Here is a 21,405-nt window from a genome sequence, read left to right on the forward strand (position 1 = left end):
AACTGTTCTGCGACCGGACCTGTCCTTGCCCGCTCTAACCGGCCTTCACAATCAGTCATCTCTTGCCAATAAAGGCCGTTACAGTATGATGATGTTCAGAGATCGCTGTTGGAAATTGCTTAATGGCTCGCTCTTTCGATGGGATTCATCGCACATTCTATCATGGGCGCATACGACGACGTTAAAACGCCAGGCCAATTTTGACGCCATGGAAGCTGCTCAGATTGGAGGAAGCATGTACACCTACATAATTTTTAACGCGAAAGCATTTCTAGGCTATGTCGGAGGGTTCGTGTCACCAAAACGTGTCCGCGAAACGTGTAAGCAAAACGCGCCCGCAGCAGTTGTGACGTTCTCAGGAAAGGCAGCATAAAATGAATAGTTGTGATCAATATAGGACGGTGTGGCAATGCTCCGCAAAAAAATATGCCGATATGATGATTAGTTAATTAATTAGAGCAAAAAATGCCTAAAAACATCGAAATAGCGCGGACCTCGATATTGTGAGTGGACGTGAAAACAGCAATGGATGGCAATATAGTGGTAAAAAAAGGCAAAGGAGTGAAAATAAGGTTTAACATTAATTGAAATGTATTTGATGAGTGATAATTTATCGAAGATAAAGTTTCATTGACATAGAATAATTAGTTAATTAATTATCAGCTAAAACCATTGGACGGTTGAATAGGCTGGACGGGGATATGGTAAGTGGACGGGAAGCAACCATGGCGCCAAATTTGAAAAACCAAAATGATTGATTGATGTAAAAGAAGGTATAATCACAGTAAATACATCAGTCTTTAATTAGTAGTTAAACTAGTATACAAACAAAAAATAAACGATAAAGAGAGGCAAAGATAGGCGACGAGGGCCCTGGAGGCGTCAATCCAAATGCGGGTCGCCGCAGTGATCCCTAATTTTTACCGAAGAAGTCGCTCATTGTCGAGACTGAAAACAGACCGATGTCTTTGCATTACACCTCACGCGCAGCCCGACAGGGTGAGTGCCGAGCACAAGTTTCTTCAACCTTCCTCTCGTCGGAGTGGTCAACTTACTACCTCAATCTGCTCAGCTCTTCATTGAGCGGACGATATAAGTATTTAGGCATCATGTGTGACTCGTTTCACGTTTCATCATGTGTGACAAGTTCGTGCCAGACTCCAGAAGGCGGCAGCAGCAGTGACCATAGAGTTTCTTAAAATTACCTAGAGGGAAAGCTGGCGGCGCTGCACTTCAGCCACCATGGACGCTCAAAGCATCATGGGGCGGTGAGCTACTTGTTGCGGGACAGTCGTAGTTTTTCGGGAACGCGGAGTGGAACTACTGAGATGTTTCATTCCGAAAACGCTGTTCGTGAGTGCGCACATGACTTTCGCGCGAATGCAGTGTGTAAAAACCATAGTAGTGAAATCACAACGACACACAACGCCAATAAAAGGTTTCACTTTTCCAAAATGCTATTAAAAAAGCTTTTGACGTATTTAAGCAAGTAATTTTATTTGAAAACATATTTCCTTTTAAAAACGCGCCTGTTGAGAACGAAATATTAGTTTTTATAATCTTCAATACTTGGCCAATAGGAGAGCGAGTCGTCTCTTATTTTGGGCAAACTTCGCACTTAAAGGTTTTTTCTGCTCGTTTGTTGCAATTTACAGACAGGATATTGAATGTTAGAACATTCGTATTTATCGAACAGCTTTATTTTTGCATTATTTTTTGGCCAAAAGTTGAAGTTCTGCAGTCGGTAGCTCACCGCCCCATGGTGCTTTGAGCGCCCATGGTGGCTGAAGTGGTCAAGAGGGGCCTCTATGCAAACTCCCATAGACGGCTTGTCAGCTTTCCCTCTAGGTAATAGTAAGAAACTCTATGGCAGTGACATCTTAATTTCGTCTGCATCGCGAAGATAGCCTGATTGAGAAGTGTTTTCTTCCGTTGTTAATTTTCCACGCAAAAATATGTCATCTTACGCCTAATGTATAAATAGTAAAGCCGTTCCCTACTTCAGAAGCCATCAATTCTTAGGAGTAATGACTGTCCGAAGTCTCCCGCAGAGCCCTCTTTTCTCCACGTTTAAAAATAGACAGACCGCAATTGTCCACATCCTATTTTTGCTCGGAGAAAGGACATGGGGTGCATCCGTGCGATCGATTGCAATTCCAGTGCAATTCCAGAATGTTCGGCTTTCTCCTGCACAGCCTCCCAGTACTTGCTAACATTAAGGTTACAAACATCCCGGCTTTGCGGAGTATGCAAGCACAACCTTCCAGCATTTGCTTTAGGCTGCCGAAAAGCGCTTCTACAGCAATACTTTGATTTGAGCTAGTTGGTTGTAGCATGACATGTTTACGCAAAAGGCGTACTGGCGCTAAAAAACGAAGACAACACACACAACAGGACAGGACTGGCGCCAACTTCCAACTAGTTTTGAGAACACCAAATTCATTGCAAGATCAAAAGACAGATTAGAGCGTGAAATAATAGAAGCCTATTACATCAAACAGAGGGGCGATATCTGCATAAGCAAGCCATCTGTGTCATTGTCAGAAGAAGAGATTAGGTTTCTGAGTGGGTCTCTTGCAGCGTTATAATCATTCCTTTGGTCCGTTTGGCACGTGCATCTTTGTTAAATCACCCCTTGTTTCTGGTTTGTCTGTATCTTTTTGCATGCAGTGTGGTTCTTAAGTGGTTTTTTTCTGTGAATAAACTAGTTGGAAGTTGGCGCCAGTCCTGTCCTGTTGTGTGTGTTGTCTTCGTTTTTTAGCGCCAGTACGCCTTTTGCGTAAACATGTCTTCTACAGCAGCAGCTGCTATCATCGCCACAAAACATCCATTTATTAAACACATTGCTGTTGCCAAAAGGAGAGCCCATATTCGGCTCCTTGCTCAGATCCTCTGTCATAATCTCGCAACTCTGCCTGTAATCAGGCCACGTACTAATTTCAGCAAAGTCACATGATGCTCATACCACCATTCTGCACTTAAAATTACCACCCCTTCAGGACCGTCGTCGCGTTTGTGAAGTTTGCATGATCATCGGGTGAACGTTTCTGTACCCGGAGTTACGAAGAAAGGCGGTGTATCACCGTCTCCTCTGAAGCAGGTCACGTTAGAACGTCTGCATTCTATCAACAGTCGCAACATACACGTCTTACGGGCGGCTCCGTTCACTCCGCCAGTTCTGCAGGGTCTGCCGTCATCATGGGAAAGTTCATCTTGATCGTGGTGAAGGAAACCTACGACACTTCCTCGACTGGTGCAAAAGTAGCTGCCCTTTGGGCTACAGTTAAGTTTCTAGCGCTGCCGCTTTTGCGCGCGCGATGAAGAACCTAGGTTATCGCGAACTGAACAGAACAGGTCATGTGCCCAGCCGAAGCAGCAGCCATGTTCTTCAGCTCCTTGGTACATGGCTCTCCGCCTTCGTCTATGACACGGCGTCAGCAACAATAAATGCGCGGGCGCCCGCAGCTCGTACCATTGTGCGCCACATTGTTGGTGACACGGAAGTGGTCACGCTAGTCACGTAATGGATTGTGATAGCTTACTGCCTGAGTGGAAGACCGCCTTGCTGAATGAAGAACAAAGACGTGTGTCCGTCCGTTGTGCTGAACATAAACGTGCATCACACCATAGAAGGGCACTGTGTAATTTTAAAGTCCCATGCTGGCGGTTTCACTCTTTAGATGCTGAAATAGTGCACGTCACTGCTTTCTTGATAGTACGGAGACTGCTGCTTCCTTATCCAACTCCATGCTTAGCGATGTTCCGTTGATAACGGGCAAGCCATACCCATCCCCCAGATACTTTTCAGACGGTAATATCTTTCTTTTTCTTTTCTTTTTTCCTTTTCTTTTTTTTTCTTTTAATTTTATTTCTTCTTTCTCTATTTTTTCTTTTTTCAGATAGTAATTTCAGAATATACTTGAAGGTCGAGAAGCACAGACTGCTGTCACTTCATGTGACGGTAGAAACTAACGACAATAATGAACCCTGGGTAAGGCCTTAACTTGGTAAAAGAGTGACGAAATGTATTTTCCCTCTCGCTATTGGAACTAGAATGCGCTGACATAGAAACTCATGCAAGAAGGCAACATCTGCAATGCAGATGTTTCACCAAAACCGAGTATGGTAGATGCTTTAGACTTAAAGGTACGCTCAATAACACGGCTTATATATCAGACGTCGGCAACTTTTTCGTTCCGAATAGACTTGATCCGGTCAATAACAGATTGTATAGAATTGTAGTAAGCTCCGAAAACTTCTTGCAAAAAATTTTGAGGTACGTAGTGTTGGTAAGCAAGATCTCGTTGATAATACAATATATTCGAGAACAATGTAGGCTCTCCTGCCATGTCTACTAATTTGAAAACAAGGCAGTTGCACTAGGCTCCAGTGAGTGTGTGTAAGGAGAAAAGTGGATTGCATCCGCCCCCAATGCCACTTACTGGAGGATGTGCTATCGCATAGTGAGGTCAGTTTCGGAGCGACTTATGACGTCGAAAAGAAATCCTACAGCCTGCCGAAAACCAATACGAACGATGTCAGAAAGCTTGGTTTAGTGCATGTCTCACAACGTAACTAGGTTGTGAAAGCCTTCGCCAGATGGCGACAACAACAAGTTCGCCATTATGGTTACGTTATTTGTAGAGGTCACCATAACGCCGGCTCAGCATGCGTCGTGAAATGAAGACAACTTTTTACAGGCAGTGGGCGAACTCGCGCGGGCGGAACTCGAGACTTTTAAATGGTGTTGCCTCCGTCTGCGGAAATAATATCCAAGGCAGAGCATGGGAAAGCAAAGCAAGCTGCTTTGTTTGTGCAAGATGTGGTTCATGCCGTCGCTTTCCTGCCCCTCACACCAGGCAAACAATTCACTTTTATGGGACCGGGCTCTTCCCATGCACACAGCAGTCATCTACACTGTGCAACCAAAGAAAGACAAACCGTCAGAGTAAGTTTCAAAACAAATGTGTTTTACTGCGGTTAACTGAGCCTCTCTTTATTTCTCCGAGTTTCCACCTTCTTAAAGGCAAGCCGGTTTTCTCTGTGTTCTCATGGGTACGGGTAATGGTTTCTTCGCTATCTATTTCATGAGCACGAAAGCTAATACTTCCTCCGCATTGCTGCTATTTAACGTGCAGATCTGGGAACGCAAGTTATTTTATGACACTGACACTAACGGTGGGGATGCAGAGTACACGGGGCAACTGACTAACCACTGTACCATACCGTGACTTTTTTAAGGCGAAAGCCTTTAATGCCTCATTGTTGTCGACAGAAGGTTGTCAGCAGAGTTGTCACGCTTTTCGGTTGGTCGAAAGGTATATGACGTCACATTGCGCGGATTCGAAGTAATGAGGTCATCCACAGATGCCTGACGCCCCCTTTTGGAGCAGACGACACTAATAAAAAAAATAGTTGCTGTCAGCACCGACAGGGGGCGTAAGGCGTCCGTCGGTGACCACATTACATACCTCACTACTGCGAACAGAGCCATGGATACAACCGAACTCATCGAAGCAGAGAGAGAGTCGTGCTATAGAAGCAAAGTCGGCAGTCGAAGTGTGTAGATGTAATGTATAGTCAAAGTATGTAGTCAAATAAAGCACTAGTACGGCACAAAATTCTCGCTGTCAATGCTAAACAGTGCGGCAGGAAAGGCTTTCGCCTTGCAGCACTTTAGAGAGCCAAAGTGCCCCCTGAATTTTTTTTTTGACATTTGCAGATTTTTATTTTTAAGAAGTGCGAGAGACGCGTCGATGCGATCTCTACCGGTGGGATGTGCAAGGTAGAAACTATGTTCATAATAGAGCTCGACAATTAGGCAAAACTAACTAATCAACTTTTTGTTTTTGGTTTTAGAGGCCACAATTACACTGTGAAGTTAAAGACTATTCAACAACGAAGGCGGGCCCGGTTTCTTAAGATTTTTCTTATGATAATGCGGTTCAACTTAACGAACATTAAAATTGCATTTCAAAGCTGATTAAACTGGTTTTGCCAGAGTGCATATTTATAACATGGTGCTGTTGCGCGTAATGTGCTCGCCGAAATCACGTTAACCGGATTTACGTCATAAAAGACACAAGCGGCGTCTGTGTTTGCGGCATTAAAAATGCGAGCGACACCATTTTATAAATGTTCGACGCGGCAAGCCCAGCTCAACGAATTTCGCTGTTTGGAGACGTGGGTTCGATCCCGACCGCGGCGATCGCATTTCGATGGAGGTGAAATGCTGAAGGCCCGTGTACAGTGTGATGTCATTGCACGAACTCCAGATGGTAGAAATTATCCCAAGCTCTCCACTACGGCGTCGCGCATAGCCTGAGTCTCTTAAGGACATTAAACCTCGTATCAGGTTTTAGCGTTACGAACCTGCGTATGGACTCTGCGAGACGCGGTAAGAGTGCGCTCCCGAACAGTTTAGACCACCCGGATCTATGTAATGCATCGCGCTAAGCATGGTCGTGTTTTAATACAGCCTTCATCGAATGTCGGCCTTTAGCTAATCCTGCCGCGTAGTGTGATCTCAGGGTCCAGGGCACAAGCTCGCGTGCCTGTAATTATTTAAGAAGGGCGGATAGCCGGGCGAGCTGGTATGAGTAGTTCAGTGACAGCGCTCGTGCCTATCGCCTTCTACTTTTTGTCTGTTTCTTGCAGTACCACCCGCAGAGTATTTATTGAGATGTGGCACTAGTTTTTTTTTTTCACCAGTAGGAAAAGTTCATTTTCCCACCCGTGTAACATAACGCTCGCAGAACTAATGCCCTGAATCCGCGTTCCGTCTCCCTAGTGAGTAGCAGTGTTTGACAGCAATAGTTGCAATTTCATGAGATATCATCCGCGCCTCGTCGCAGCAGTACCGCAATGGCATATCTAGCACTTCGTTGTACCCGTCCCATGTATCGAGTATACGTACCGGTTCACCATTCGTATTCCAATAAGATATTTAACATCTGAATGCATATTCTATTCTGTTTTTGGCTACACTTTTCATATTCGATTCGGCAGCAGCCTACACTTGTTGTATACGGTTCGGTTTTCGAGAAGGTACCAATCTCACACCCCTATGGAAAATAAGGTCTATTTATCGCTGGCAGCGACAGTCCTAAGAGACCGACGCCGATGACGTGAACTATGTTTTTCTGCGCAGATGTTAGTAAATAATTCCAGCTGTATTCGCCGACGTTGGCTTAGTAGCACGGCTGGTCACCTGACCAGACCTAACTAACCGCGATCACATGAGGCTGATAACATAATGACCACTCTCAAGGCGCTGATCATCATGCGGCCAGAACCGGCCAGAACCATGACGTCACCAGAGTGAGCGCTTCATGGCAGCTGGCCGCCCAGGTGACCTCCGCGCTGTGACATCACCGCAGATAGAGCCATCTTGGGCAAAGCCTTCCGAGGTCTCCAGGTGACCTCCGCGCTGTGACGTCACCGCTGACAGAGCCATCTTGGGCAAAGCCCTCCGAGTTGTCCAGGTGACCTCCGCGCTGTGACGTCACCGCAGGCAGAGCCATCTTGGCCAAAGCCCTCCGAGGTGTCCAGGTGACCTCCGCGCTGGGACGTCACCGCAGACAGCGGCATCTTGGGCAAAGCCCTCCGAGTTGTCGAGGTGACATCCGCGCTGTGACGTCACCGCAGATAGAGCCATCTTAGGCAAAGCCCTCCGAGGTGTCCAGGTGACATCCGCGCTGTGACGTCACCGCAGACAGAGCCATCTTGGGCAAAGCCCTCCGAGGTGTCCAGGTGATCTCCGCGCTGTAGCAACGCTTCAAGCATGTGTCGTGAAAAGAAGAGGAGCAAACCCGAATTGACAGGTCGCAAAATCACAAATCGCAAAATCGTAAATTGGAAAATAATATTCTCAAGAGCAGACAACAGCTTACCTGAACAAACGCATTATTGAGAAGCGTAATCGTCCATGCATTTTTGCAATCATTTGTGAAGCTAGGCCCCTCGGCCAGTTTATCAGTGCTCTTGGAGGTCACCTCAGCCTCCGGATCATTGTCAGTGTCATGAGTTTCACTCGAATTGCGGGAAACGTCATTAAGTTTTGAACGAAATTTTTATGCGAAGCATATTACTAGAGCTACACTACAGCCCGTCGAGCGCGGCGGTGGAGCTACCATTGACCTTTAGCGTGACCACGTGACACCACGTGACAACATGACGTCACAGCAGAGAAGAGATGGGCTGCCGGCTCGCGCGGTCGGCCGCAGCGGTGGAGGCTCCGCATCAGAGGCGCGGCGGCTGACCACGTGACAACATGACGTCACAGCAGAGGAGAGATGGGCTGCCGGCTCGCGCGGTTGGCCGCTGCGGTGGAGGCTCCACATCAGAGGCGCTGCAGCTGACCACGTGACGCTACAGCAGCTGTATAAAGCTGAGCTTGCCTCGCTCTCCGGGCACTTACGAGGTGGCCAGGTGTTGGGATGCCGCCTAGAAGCAGGGCTGATTTGAACGAGAAGCGAAAGCTTCAGCGTGCCACAGAGACCGATGAAGAGCGGGATGAACGTCTGGCTAAGCGGCGTGCTCAATATGCGGCTCGGCGACAACGTTCTACAACAACTGAAGAACAAAGCGAGGAACTTTACCAAGCCTAGCCATCAATACGCTTCGCATCTGACTAGGCTTAACCTTAGCTAAGCCTCAACCATTTTATTACGCGGAAAAGATCTCTCGTCATGTGGCGCCAACGTGAGTTCAGCCACAAGAAATCGAAGCAAGCAATTTTTACTAACAGCAAAGAGTGGGTGGAGTTTTCCTTCTTGTCTGTAAACGACAAGTTAAAGTAACCATCCGGAGAAAAGTTCCCTATTCAGTACTTTTCCTTTTTCGCAGCATAACCTAACCTAACACACACATTTTTGTCTGGTTTCTTTCTTTCTAGCTTGTATGTCGAACTACCAGGAAAAGGCGATAAAAAAGCAACTTTCACCAACGATGTTAAGAAAGGCCAACGTCTCATGTTCATGGTACGCACGGAGACCAATTGTCTCGTGGTCACCAACAACTTCGACCAAAAGAAGCCATTCGTCGTTCTTTACAGGGCCAATGAACCCTACATAAAAGCGAAATTCCCCCCTGACCTGGAGATCATAACGGTAAAAGGCGTACGTGATGCTTCATTGCCTTCCCTAATTTCTTATCGCCCTGGGCATGCCACGCCCACTCTTCCCTTATCGTATCTGTTGGCTACCAAGCAGCTGGAGTACATCTTGAGACGTTGCGAAAGTTAGGCCCTTATTGTACCTGTTACGTTATGCGCCTCTGTCTTTGAGTGTACACATATTGTACTCGGAAGTGAGCATCATATCTCTCACTGCTTCTTTCAATGCAGGCCTCAAATTCGTGCTGTGAGAAAGATTGTAGCTAACGTCTGCAATTTTTACAGCGGGAGCTGTTAAATGCACGTTCCGCGGATCTGCGCCGGTATAGTAGCCGTAGTAGGCGACGTAACCGGTGGGTGGGTAACCATGCGAACCACTCGGAGGGTGGTTACCGTGGAAGGATGGGGGTTGCTGTAGGATGGTTGTCGCAGAAGGAAGATGGGATGGCGAGAGCGTAAGAATGCGTAACCGGAGAGCAGTTGCCACGGAAACCACCAGGCGAGTGGTTACCATGGTTACTTGGGAAGAAGAAGGAAGAGTATGACGAGAGTTTGGCTCCGCCTAATGCGAAAGGCGCCGGCCGGAAGGGGGGTGAGGGGGGGGGGGGGGGTTAAGTGGCTGTCATATTTTCTACCTCGAAATATTATCGCTGTCAGTTGCTTCTTTGCCATAAAACTTGACACAACAACAATCTTCCTTTACAAAGTGCTAACCGTCGCGTCAGTTTTCTAAATATCGTTTTTGATCGAAACACCCTGTGTTGGCGTAGTGTTTGGGGCTGCACGTAAAGTGAACTGAGAGCCTTTGTCTTTTGCTTTTTTCAGTGTCTGCCAGTTCAGAAGTCCGCCTAAGAACGCATACGGGTTTACACGATACTTGGCCAGCCCTGTGAGCCTACGTTTAGCAATGTAAATAAACAATTTCTGGTACGACGAAACTACTGAGTCTAACGCTGCTTTTACCTTTTGGCACCAACACCTCCGCCTAATTATTTCTCTCCGGTTATCTTTTTTGGTAGCCACTGGATGACGACTAACATCTCATTCTACGCCCAACCTACGTCTGCGAGACAAGCACTGACCGGGTCCCTGCGCCGGAAATGAATGAGAAAAATGTGCTTGTTCAGTGCTACCTTTTGTTTTCGGAGAAAACGGAAGTAGCTGTGGTAGTACCTTTCGCTTCACGCATTCGTAGTGTAACTTTACGTATTGCAGAGTGGACTCTAGCTTGTGAGGGTAGTTGCTGTCCGCCTGCCTAGAATGCCGCCGCTCTGTATTATGATTTCGTTTTGAGAAGTGATGGCACCGTGTGTATGGTTCACAACGGATATGGGCCACAACACATTACCAGAACGGGAAAAAAATTATTGGTTTCAGTTTTAGCGTTTTTTCTTGATTTTTTTTTATTAGTCACGTTTGATTATAAGTTTTGAGATTGAGTTGTGGGCAGTCTATAGGCCGTTTTCTTAGTTCTTTTAAAAAGGCATTACTAAAAATAGTACCTTCCAGGGTACACATCTCACCGCGGCTGAGGTCAGAGACTTAAAAGACGTAAAAAAAATCGGACTTGAAGCTTAGGTTACGCGCCTAATTTCTGCATTGCAATACAAAGCACAACTTTCTGGGGTAGCACAAAAACACAGTGCACACGAAGCGCTTGAAATCATATGAGTAGAAGACTCGTTGTTGTCTTCTTTAAACTCTAGTGACCTTGAGATGCGCACATCACACTACACACTCAATCACCAGGATCTTCTAATGCTCCACTACTCATGGAATTTGCGAATCACTAACACGTCCATTGCTTCCTTGAAGATTGGTGGCTTTCATTAACTCTTTCCTCGCGAATATTCTTCAAAAGCGTCTAATATGCAGACTTGCGAAGGTATTGTTGGCTTTGGGCATGGGTTGATAAAAGGATGTGGGTGTTTCTCTTGTCACGTGTATTTAGTCCACCGAATCCGACTCCACTTTATACTGTCGCAAAGTACTTGCTGGTACGTTTAGAATATCAAGCACTGCGTGCAGTAAATATAAACTCCTAAAGAAAACGCGTCATATTGATGCCACGTGCAGCATTATGTGTGGTGTGTTATGGAAGTGCGAGATAACAAGTATTATTCGAAGTTAGCGGTCTCTTTGCCTCCCTGAAATGAAAGGTGCCGGTGTCGGTAGAAAACCGCGCCGCTGATGTTTGCGGTTGAGCGGGCAACCCAAGGTAGGCCCACTTCATTGAGTCGAGCACGCATCAACATGCATTACTCCGTAGCAGAATTGATAGTTGGCAAGTTGGTACGTATTCATTTTTCGGCAGAAACATCGCGAACGGACGAAGGACCGAAAATGAGGAAACACACAGCCAAGCGCTGTCATTGCTGCTTATAACCAAAAATGAATACATTACTCCGGATCCACCATGTTCACTGGTGAAAATGATTTACTTTGAACATTGCTACATACTCGGCCATGCGCTTATACCTTCATATCACGCAGTTAGCTTTAGCGGTCTTGCCGCTGCAGCCGAATTTCGATGGGGGCGAAATTCTAGAGGCCCGTGAACTGTGCGGCGTCAGTGCATGTTAAAGAACCCCAGGTGGTCGAAATTTCTGGAGCCCTTCACTACGGCGTCTCTCATAACATGAGTCACTTTGGGACGTTAAACCCCCATAAACCATAAACTTTTCCTTATGCCTCCGAGAAACATGCTGACCCGATTTGTAAACACGCTTAGGCTTCACTGGGACGCGCGCCAAGGTCCTACCAGGGCTTCTGTATGGTCTGATGGAATTCGGAAAGAGTGTGCTTGGAAACCAGTGCTAATTGGTGAAAATTTTTGCTTGCAGTACCTTTGATGGGTGAGGCCAATCTGTGTTGTTTCTCTGTTTGCCGTTTTGTCTGGCTGGTATATTTTTTTCACGCTCAAACTAAAGATTGGAGTACCTGGCGCCTACTGAGGACAAAAAATTCTGCAGTCAACATTTGTTAACTGCGCTAAATATGACGACCTCGATCAAAGTTTCAACTTATAAAAGTATGCCGATGTCATCGCTGCTGGCATATACCAAGCGTATAACTCTCTGACAGTTAAGAAGCTGGCATGAACACAGATGGACAAAAAAAAACGTATCAAACGATTTCTGAATAATTTCGACAGGGTAGCAGCTGGGTGTTGTTATTCTATTTTATATCTGTAAGTCCAAAAAGTTATGAAATTCGACTACTCTTTCTGTGAAAGATTGTGAACCGTTGCTTATCTTACGCTCAACCAAGACGAAATGCTTGCTGCTCCAGGGAGGGAGGAGAGGAACCTTAGTTTCTTTTTAGGAAATCTTTTTAATGATCCAGTCGGCACCCCAGACTTAGTTCAAGCGTCATAAAGCGGTGATTTCGTGTCATAAAACGGAGAGAATTTCGTGCATTTTGGGTTTACATATTGGTAGGCTCCTGGAAATGTAATAACACTGCTCCTTCTCGCTGCTACTGGAACGGCTAACACGCAGATAAGCGTTGCACAGAATTCGTTGACAAAGTGACGGCCACCTTCGTAAAAGAAGTGTTTATGCCTAGGACTGCCGTACTTATTAGGTTGCTTGGCATCTGAAAAAGAGGTTTGTAAAGTTCCTTGGCAGCTACCACAGCCACAAGAGTTTCCAATGGTATCCACAGTGTGGTATCATGACATTCACCGCCGTTGTACGACGCTGCTATTTAAATAAAATGTCCACTTGTTTTCTGAACTCACCTTATAGGTAATTAAATTCAAAGGCGCCAAACCATACGCACACACACAGGAGAAGAAAGAAAGACGAGACAGACCTTATCGGATGCTATTGCCATGCCGGTTAGGGACACATCCAACGTATAAAGCGCAGCTGCTAAGCGCCCGCTCCTGGGTTGCGTGCCGTCCCGCCTTGTAACCGTAATAGCACGAGGAGAAACGCGAAGGAGGAGAGCAAGGCGGTGATGAATGAAGCGAGTGTGAGAGCTCCGCTTGTTAGCGTGGGTAGCGATGTCATAGGAGGGAAGATTGTAGCATGGTAGCCGCGAGAGGGGAGCGGCTCCGATTGGAGATCAGAAGTCACTGGATTCGAACCTAACCTACTGAACTTCTTACTGCAGTAGAGCAATATCGTGGTACCCACAATTGTAAATTTGAGATGTACAATATCACCGTTCCAAATTATCCCTTGTGCATGCAAGCATATTGACACTGGGCTTTGGTAAGAGCGTTATGATTGGTGAATTTCACTGCGACAGCCTACTGGGTATGCGCGGCGCAACCCAGGAAGCGCATAGAGGCATTCCAATTGTAATCTTTTTGCGGCACGGAAACTTCAAGTGTAAACTTTAGCCGAAACTGTGCAAATATTCAAAGCTCCATACAGACCCAAGCCTAAGGAGATAAGTCAGAGCTTCAAGTTCTTCACCGGTGTCAAAAACGACGATGAGCGGTCACAGCAGTTCATAACAGAACGTTGATGACTTTAGACGATGACATGCTGAACCGCAGTCGTTTTTTCTCACTTCTTTTTAGCTATCAAAGTAGAGTAAAAGAAGATATGAAGAAAGGTTAATCTTCTGAGAAACTCACTTGTCCAAACAATCTCAAACGACTGAATTCAGTTGAGGTCGTTGCAAGCTGCAGGTGGGAATAGCCTTGCGCATTCTGCCGGCAATTGCTCCACCGTAGCGAAACTTTACTGTTAACTAAGGCCCACAAGTCAGGCAGATACCTGAGAGCTGGCTGATCGACATCGTTATACACACAATCATCCATAATAGTCAATATTCAACTCCTTCTGTCACCATCTCGAGTCCAGATCCAAGTCCTGGAGGAACTCTAATGACTGTCGAAACGGGGTGTATTCAGCCACCAGATGGTATAGCTAGAATTGACTGCCACTAATTCGAACTAGCTTAATTTAAATCTGTTTTGTCTCGGCTCAAGAAAGTGTACTAAACGTTCTTTCTTTGATTGAAGTTGCCATACTTCACAAATATTTTCAGTCTCCTTTCATTGAAAAGCATCGACAGTCGACTGTATTTCTCAGACTTCACAATACATGATAGCTGCATTCCGTTGAGGTGAAGAAAGCTGGTATCAGTACATAAATAAATATGTAGTTTATTATTCCGAAAGCAATACTAGTTGCACTTTCAGCCCGTCGCGTAGCGAGGCCGGTAGCTTCCATATTAGCATATTGGATTGGATTGGATTGGATTGGATTGGATTGTATAACCGATGCATCACCACAAGTCTAACCACAAGCACCACCACCAGCTACACTACCAGCTGAACCATGGCGTAGCTACGGATATTGCTTTCGCAATTACCGGGCTTAACCAAGCTAAGCCACAGCCATTTTTGAAGAAATGTTTGCATAGGTACATATAAATAACTGGCTGAGGAGATGACAAATTCTCAATCTGAGGAAGAGCTGATATAGATATTAAGAGGATGTAATATAAAGTAATGTCAAGCAGCAGCAGTAAAAAATATGACCGTATAATTCGCCTGCAGTTATTTTTTACGGTTTGCCACAAGACATCACAGCTTGGTAGGATCCCATGTTCTTTTTATAAATAGAAATGGCATCGTTTCTGATTTTTTTTAAAGGAACTGTCCATGTCAAGTATGGGAATAAATACTTGTTTAACAAAGCATCCCGTGCATTTTAATATTTGTTGCGCAAATTCTGGATACTAAATGCTGGAAGAAATGATGTGAAATATTTAAAGCAAAAGTTTCACTCCCTGTTGAAAGCTTCCAGCCTTGTCATCCGCCTCTGTTGGCTGAGAAAATAACTGATGCGAACCGAGGATAATAAATTTATCCCGAATTTCAATAGTTATTAACGCTAAGTAATGGTAAGGCAGAAAAGTGTACAGCGGCTAAGCTACTACTGAACACAAAAAATTCAGGGAAAAGCTGCCCCGCGCTGGTGTTTCCCCTGCTGTTCGGCTTTGCAAGCATCCTGCTCATAAGTGTTCACATGGCGGCAGCTTCGCTGACGGTTCGTTCACGACCAGAGTGGCAGCCAGTACAGGTGCCTCGCTGTCTCGATCACATGTTGCATTCATCTGGAGGCGATGTTCGGTTCTAGCGTGAACCACGGGGGAGACTGCGTCTCGCCTCACATACGGCTCGATTTCACCCCTGCTGTCGCTTCTCACACTTTTGAACATACCGAATCTTTGCCACCGACTGCACCTCATCCATAAATAAGGCAAAGCAGCAACGGGCTCGTCAGGTACGTACGGTCTAGTCACGTGATTTTAAAGACTCCCCGTCGCCAGCACCAACGCTTAAACAGCAGACGATCCATTAGCAGCCAAGTACAGCGCGACCTCAGCTCTGAGCGGCAGAGAAGACGAAGCAGCCACTGGAGCGTGCAGAGCGCTCGTTTTCGTTAGGTTTATGCGTGCCCTGTCACGTGACCAACCACTGCCCGCGCGTCGCGCTCCCTACGCAGACCTTGGTTGCGGAGCAGGCTAACTCGCGGCTGTGGAGTCGGATCACCCTTGATGATTGCGGGTAAGCTGCCTATAACAGCTTTCGAAGCGGTAGCTTCACTACTAGACGCCTCGGGCTGAGATCGCCGTGCGTTGCTGATGACGTTCAAGGCTCAGCCAAGGTCAAATCATCAGTTTGTAAGTTTGGAGAATCAGTGGATGGCCAATGGTCACACCAATGGTCAAACAATCGGACAGGTCAAGGGTCAAAGTCATTTCAAGGGCAAAACAAGATCAAGCCCAGGACGACAAGGTCAACCAAAATTTGGTCACGTGATCTACTTTGGGCTCACCGAGAACCTAGACGAGGCGTTTACATGATAGAGCGTGACGTCAGGCATTCAGGCTAGCATAAAAGCAGCTGCGGAGTCGCCTAGCAGTCAGAGCCATGGAGTCCGGTGCTGAACAAGGTCGTCTCCGCACTAAATACAACCGGTGCTTGGCGTCGTCTGACGACCCGAACAGCAATGAGATTCGCTAGGAGAGTCTGCGGAAAATTCGTGAGCGGGAAAGGGTGAATATAGCAGCCGAGACGCCGCAGGATCGGGAAGAAAGTACCAAAGAAACGCTCAACGAACAGCATAACAGGACTTTGCCAGGCTCAACCATCGTGAAACTACCGCTTCTAACTCGATTTAACCAAAGCTAAAGCACCGGTAATTTTATATTGTAAAGTTTTGCGTGCTTATAGTTGGTACCGATACAGAAACGCAGCTGTGTTCTGTAGCTATTAAGTGCGCGCCTTTTAAATGTAGGACGACATAAAGCAATACACGTCAACGACCGCCATCAACCACGAGACAAGGGCTGGCTGCCGGGTATACAGGTACATAAGGACGTCAGCATAGAGGTGCATTCCGCATTCTCAGAGTCCGTGAATGCGCTAGTGTGCATAATTTGGTAACGATCAGGGTGAAACAGCGTGTGTCCGCGGTGGGTGCGCTTGCAGAAACACCTTCCGCTGCAATAATCACTAGGCAGTGTACCGTACAAATGATGCTGGCGTTAGCAGTGCAGCAAAACGGGGTGCTGGTGCTAGGAGCGCTGGTCAGTACTTTCATATCGCCACGTCTGGTATAAGAATAGACGGAAAGTTAAAGACGACTTAGTGCATGGACTTGACTGCCAATGCCGTGGCCTCCACTGAGGAGACCCCTGACGTGGGAACGGCCGGCTCAAGACAAACTGTAGAGCAAGTTGCTATGTGTATACTGCTCAGCTCAAGGAAATATCAGCAGCCTATGGTCTGTTATGCTCGCACTGCAGCTAGCCTGTTGATAGCTCCCAGGGCCCTCAGCCTAAGACTGAAACAGACGGAAGTCGTCTAAGCTCAGTTCCCCAAATGTGATTTTTGTGTCAGCACCTGCACCAGTTGTAACGACAGGAGGGAACGACTTGATGCAGTATTAAATTCTTTAAAAGGTAGCAGTTCTCGAGCAAGAGTTCTGTCGCATGCCGCTGCCGGCTTCTTCGTCTGTGGATAGCATTAGAAGCCACATTGGAAAAAAAATCTCTGCCTCTCCCGTAACCGAGAGTAGAGTAAGCATGAAATGTTTGCGGGCATAACACATTGGTTGTAGATGGTAGTAGTCAAAATCTTGAAATGGGTCTAGTGTTCACCACACCACACTCTCCTTGTTGCGTCGAAGCGATCGCCTGCAATAGAGCGGGCTTCGGTAAGCAGCCGCGAACCGTGGCGGCCTTGTCGCTTTCGGGAGCGGCCGCATAATCATGGCATTGTCGGCAGGGGCGAGTAGTCTTCTGCTGTGGCGTATCACTCGCAAAGCGATCGCTTTCCGCAAGACGTTTCCTACCTCTCCTTTCATCTGGCTCCATTGCTCGGCTCAAGCAAGCAGCTGTGACGGTGGTGGTATTGGAATGCAGGACAATGCAGAAGCGTACGCGGGCACGATGAGACGCAGGCCTGACAAGAATGTATATGCAGCGCGTCTGAAGGCCAAGCGGCCGGTCTTTTACATGCGTGAGTGTGGGACCGCAGCGCCATCCTTGGGGATGGCGCGGAAGCAGTATTTCAGCCAAAAGCCCTTCTCGCCCTGGAGCATCCCTCTTGCTCTCGTCTTGTCTCGTTAAATCTCCTACGGTGCCCGGATGTTCTTGTTTCAGTGCCCGGATGAGGGGAATTCAGTGCCCGGATGTTGGCTCTCGGTCTCGGCGTGACGTCACCACACTGCCGACAACGGGAGCTAAAAGCATTTCATGCTTAACAAGTGTGTGTGGCGTCGGTCATAGAGTTCTCCTATTGGCTAGAGGGAATTGACGTCGCCAGAGCGGAAGGAACGTCACTTCGGGTAAAGGTATCTAGAACGCCTAATGCTACAGCATTGTCAACCGAATGAAAGTAAGTGTCGCCGTGAATTCTTATTACGGACTTAAGGCGTCAAAGACAATGCGGTATATAGTTCACGGCAGCACATTTAATTTCGGTGTCACTTTCTCTCGGAAACCGAGGGCGGAGCGAACCGTACTTCGAAGCAATGGCAACGCCATTTGAGTGCACTCGGTGCCGTCGGTGGACAGAAATGTTCCAGACAAAACTTCGTCTAAAATTTCGCATCTGTAGCGCTTCAATGTCTTAAAAGTTACCTGCCTTAAATTTGATCTGTACCACAGCTTGATGCCGTGGAACGTACTGATGAGAAGGAAGACGACAGGAAAAAAACGAGCCGAAGGAAATTGTTCTTAATTTCAATCATGTATTCTGCATTCTTTTTTTGTGAGGATCTGACCGTAGCGCCTATGTCTTGGCCAATCCTCCGCAGTGGGTACATGTCATTTACTTATCAAGGAGAACAACAACGAGAACGCCGAAAACAGCTTATCTCTTCGTGTGTACAAAGCATAATTCCTTCCAAAACGGAGTGATCAGTATTTACAATGCCTTTGATTTATTCTAAAGAGGAATCGAGTCTTCAACTCGCTGTTGGAGCAGGACAACTGTAGATATGATTTTAATTTCTAATCTACGCTGCTCTCCTCACCGTCGACATTATCCATCCCAACGCACGGAGCTCTCAGAGAGAAATCCGGCTGTGTGGAGCTGATTTTGCGGACTGAATGAGAGGAACAGGAAGACTGCGCCACTAGATAATGATAGCTATGAACCTTATTTTCAACATAATAGAGGATATGGTTTTATACCACACATCTCGGCAACAATCAAAACGAAATCCTCTGAAACGGCAGAAGAGGCGGCTATAGCCCTCGCCCTAGCGCATACCCAAGAGAGCATCACCCTCAGCGATTCCAAAATGGGTATCAGTAAATTCGCAGAAGGGTGAATTACAAACACCTCCCTTAGAATCCTTAATGCAACCATATTCTCACCAAATTATTCCGAATTGATATGGGTCCCAGCCCATTCGGGGAATCCGGGGAACGAGGCAGCCCACAATAAAGCCCGAGGTTTCGTCGACCGGGCAGTGGATGAGTCTGGCTCCCTGAATTTCACGAAGGACTCCATGATCACATATCACGATCTCACCAATCCTTTTAAACTAGAGAGGAGAATTTTCCCCCCTCCGGACAAAAGCCTGACTAAAGAACAAGAGGTTACGTGGCGTCGTCTACAGACGAGATCGATACACTCCTCGCGCACATTTATCCGGATCTTTACAACCCAAATTGGAAACACTGTGGCCAACGAGCCACCTACGATCACATCCTGTGGGACTGCAAAATAGAGCCACCTCCGGGTAATCTAGTTACAGCGCCTTCTCTCGAGCGGTGGGAGACCGTGCTGGCTAGCTCTGACCCCAGAACGCAAGTTTTGGCTGTGCAGTGGGCTGACAAAGTCGTCGAGGGCTGCGTACTCTCGAACTCTTAACGCGACCTCTTACCAAGCTCTTTCCGGCGAATAAAATGTTTTACAGTCAATATACGGACACAATCCCATGAAAACCTGATACAGAAATAAAAGACGAGGTATAGTTGAACAGGTATTGGATACCATGCGGCCGCTTTTAGGTATGTGGCAGAAATGGGCAACGTGGATTAGAATGAAACTCAGGAGTAACCTGTTACTAAGGATCGCGTAAAACTTCACTCCGCTCCCTATCAGCGGCGATGTATTTGCGCTGACTGTTTGGCAGCCTCCGCATGCTGTCAGATGTGAATAAGGCGGCTTCGAGGACACACACGGCGAAATACAATATGCCTCTGTTCGACATGAAAAACGTATCATCAAGGGATCTTTATTTTCGGCGAACAGTCAAAGGCCGTATGACGCGAGCTGACTATTGGGGAGACTGAGCTTAGAATCCACGCTCAGTGTTTCCAGGAACAGTGGACAGCGGTCTAGTTCAGTGCGGAGGACAACAAACTAAGTGCTTTATTTTTTTTTTTTTTTTGCGCCTGGCGTAGTGAATGTTCGATCTGAGACCCTCTTCATCTGTGCGGTGCAGCTTTAGGCCACTCTGCTATGGAGCGACGTACATGTGCTACGGGCCAACACGCGTCGCGAAAATGTGAATTTTGCATTACTTTTAATTGTGTACGGAAACGGGACAATAAGTAAAAGAAAGCCCAGTCTCTATTGTATTTCTATGCGCCGAAGAAAAGAATCTGGTGTTGTAGACCTCTGTAAAATCCTGCTGTTGTCATCCAAAGGGGCTCTAAATTTTTATCGTGTCCAATGAACTCCATTGTTTATAGTTTGAATATTGTTGGAAAAGAACGTCAGGCGTGCGGTCGAGACGGTTCGGCTTTTCACGTGCGTGGGAGATCACTAAGAGCCTAAATCCTGCAGGAAAATCCTTATCTGTACAATTCGTGATACCTAAAAACGCGGTTTCTCCCACGGAATCGCCATAGGTGAAAGGCTTAACGGCTCTAGTTTCCGGAATTTCTCCTAACGTCTGATACGGCTGTAGACAGAACCCAGTGGGATATAAGCAAACATAGCTTAAAACTGAAAAAGCATTTTGTGGCGTATAGATTACTAGGGTAGGGCTCGTGGCAAGAAGAAGAAGAAAACGAAGAATGTATACCACTATACTTTGGCCAATCCCCCCACGTGGGTATGTGCCATTATAAAGAGGTGAAGAAGAAGAAGAAGATTGCTGCAACGAACCCCGAAGTCTCCTGGGCAGATCTTAAGGACATCCAGGATCGACGTCGCCACGGACGAACCGCAGTGTACGAGGCATCTAGAGGGATTTCGGTAAGTGAAATAGACCCCATGCCTGAAGAAAATCTGCTTCCGCTCTATCCGGATAAAAATTAAGAACGCAATGGCTTTTCCCCGTCAAAGGACCCGCTTCCAGCCAATGGCGTCGGCCGATTCTCATCACCCTGGTTGTGTGACAAAGCAGGGTGTGGTAGATGAAAGGGGATAATCGCTTTCCTCTGTGGCCAGGGGTAAATGCCTGGCCACAGATAATAATAAATCCCTTGCGGTGCCGCTCCCTGCATTGTAACGCTAGTAGGGTCACGAGAATCGGCCGATGCCATTGGCTGTGAAGGAGTTCTTTGACGGGAAAAAGCCGCTGCGCTCGTAGTTGTATCCGAGTACAGTACTCGCGAAAATGGGGCACTTTCATAACACCGTGCTTTAAGCAGTAGGGGCTTTTAAAAAGTGACTCTTACACACACATGGCGAAGGCGACGCGAATTTGTGTCGCGACGAAATGCGATGACCGCTTATTTTTTGAGCTGATTGCTCTGACACAGCGCATCACACATTCTTTCTGCTTGTCGCAACACCAGTCTGCCACCTCGAAAGAAAAGCTAATAAACGTCGCTGACGCGGATCCCCGACT

At 46.8% G+C, this 21,405-nt stretch overlaps 1 protein-coding gene across 1 annotated transcript in view; it reads left to right on the forward strand.

Moving 5' to 3' along the window:
• The window catches only part of LOC149336566 (uncharacterized), a 64,900-nt gene that overhangs the window by 20,088 nt on the left and 23,407 nt on the right, over positions 1–21,405 (forward strand). Inside the window, exons 5-7 of the mRNA XM_089554174.1 lie at positions 3,900–3,991; positions 4,860–4,948; positions 8,897–9,119. Coding sequence (XP_089410300.1) covers positions 3,900–3,991; positions 4,860–4,948; positions 8,897–9,119 — 404 coding nt within the window. The remainder of the gene's footprint in view (positions 1–3,899; positions 3,992–4,859; positions 4,949–8,896; positions 9,120–21,405) is intronic.

Source organism: Amblyomma mixtum, chromosome 7 (assembly GCF_055824585.1).
Source record: "Amblyomma mixtum isolate Tamu chromosome 7, ASM5582458v1, whole genome shotgun sequence".
Classification (NCBI taxonomy): domain Eukaryota; kingdom Metazoa; phylum Arthropoda; class Arachnida; order Ixodida; family Ixodidae; genus Amblyomma; species Amblyomma mixtum.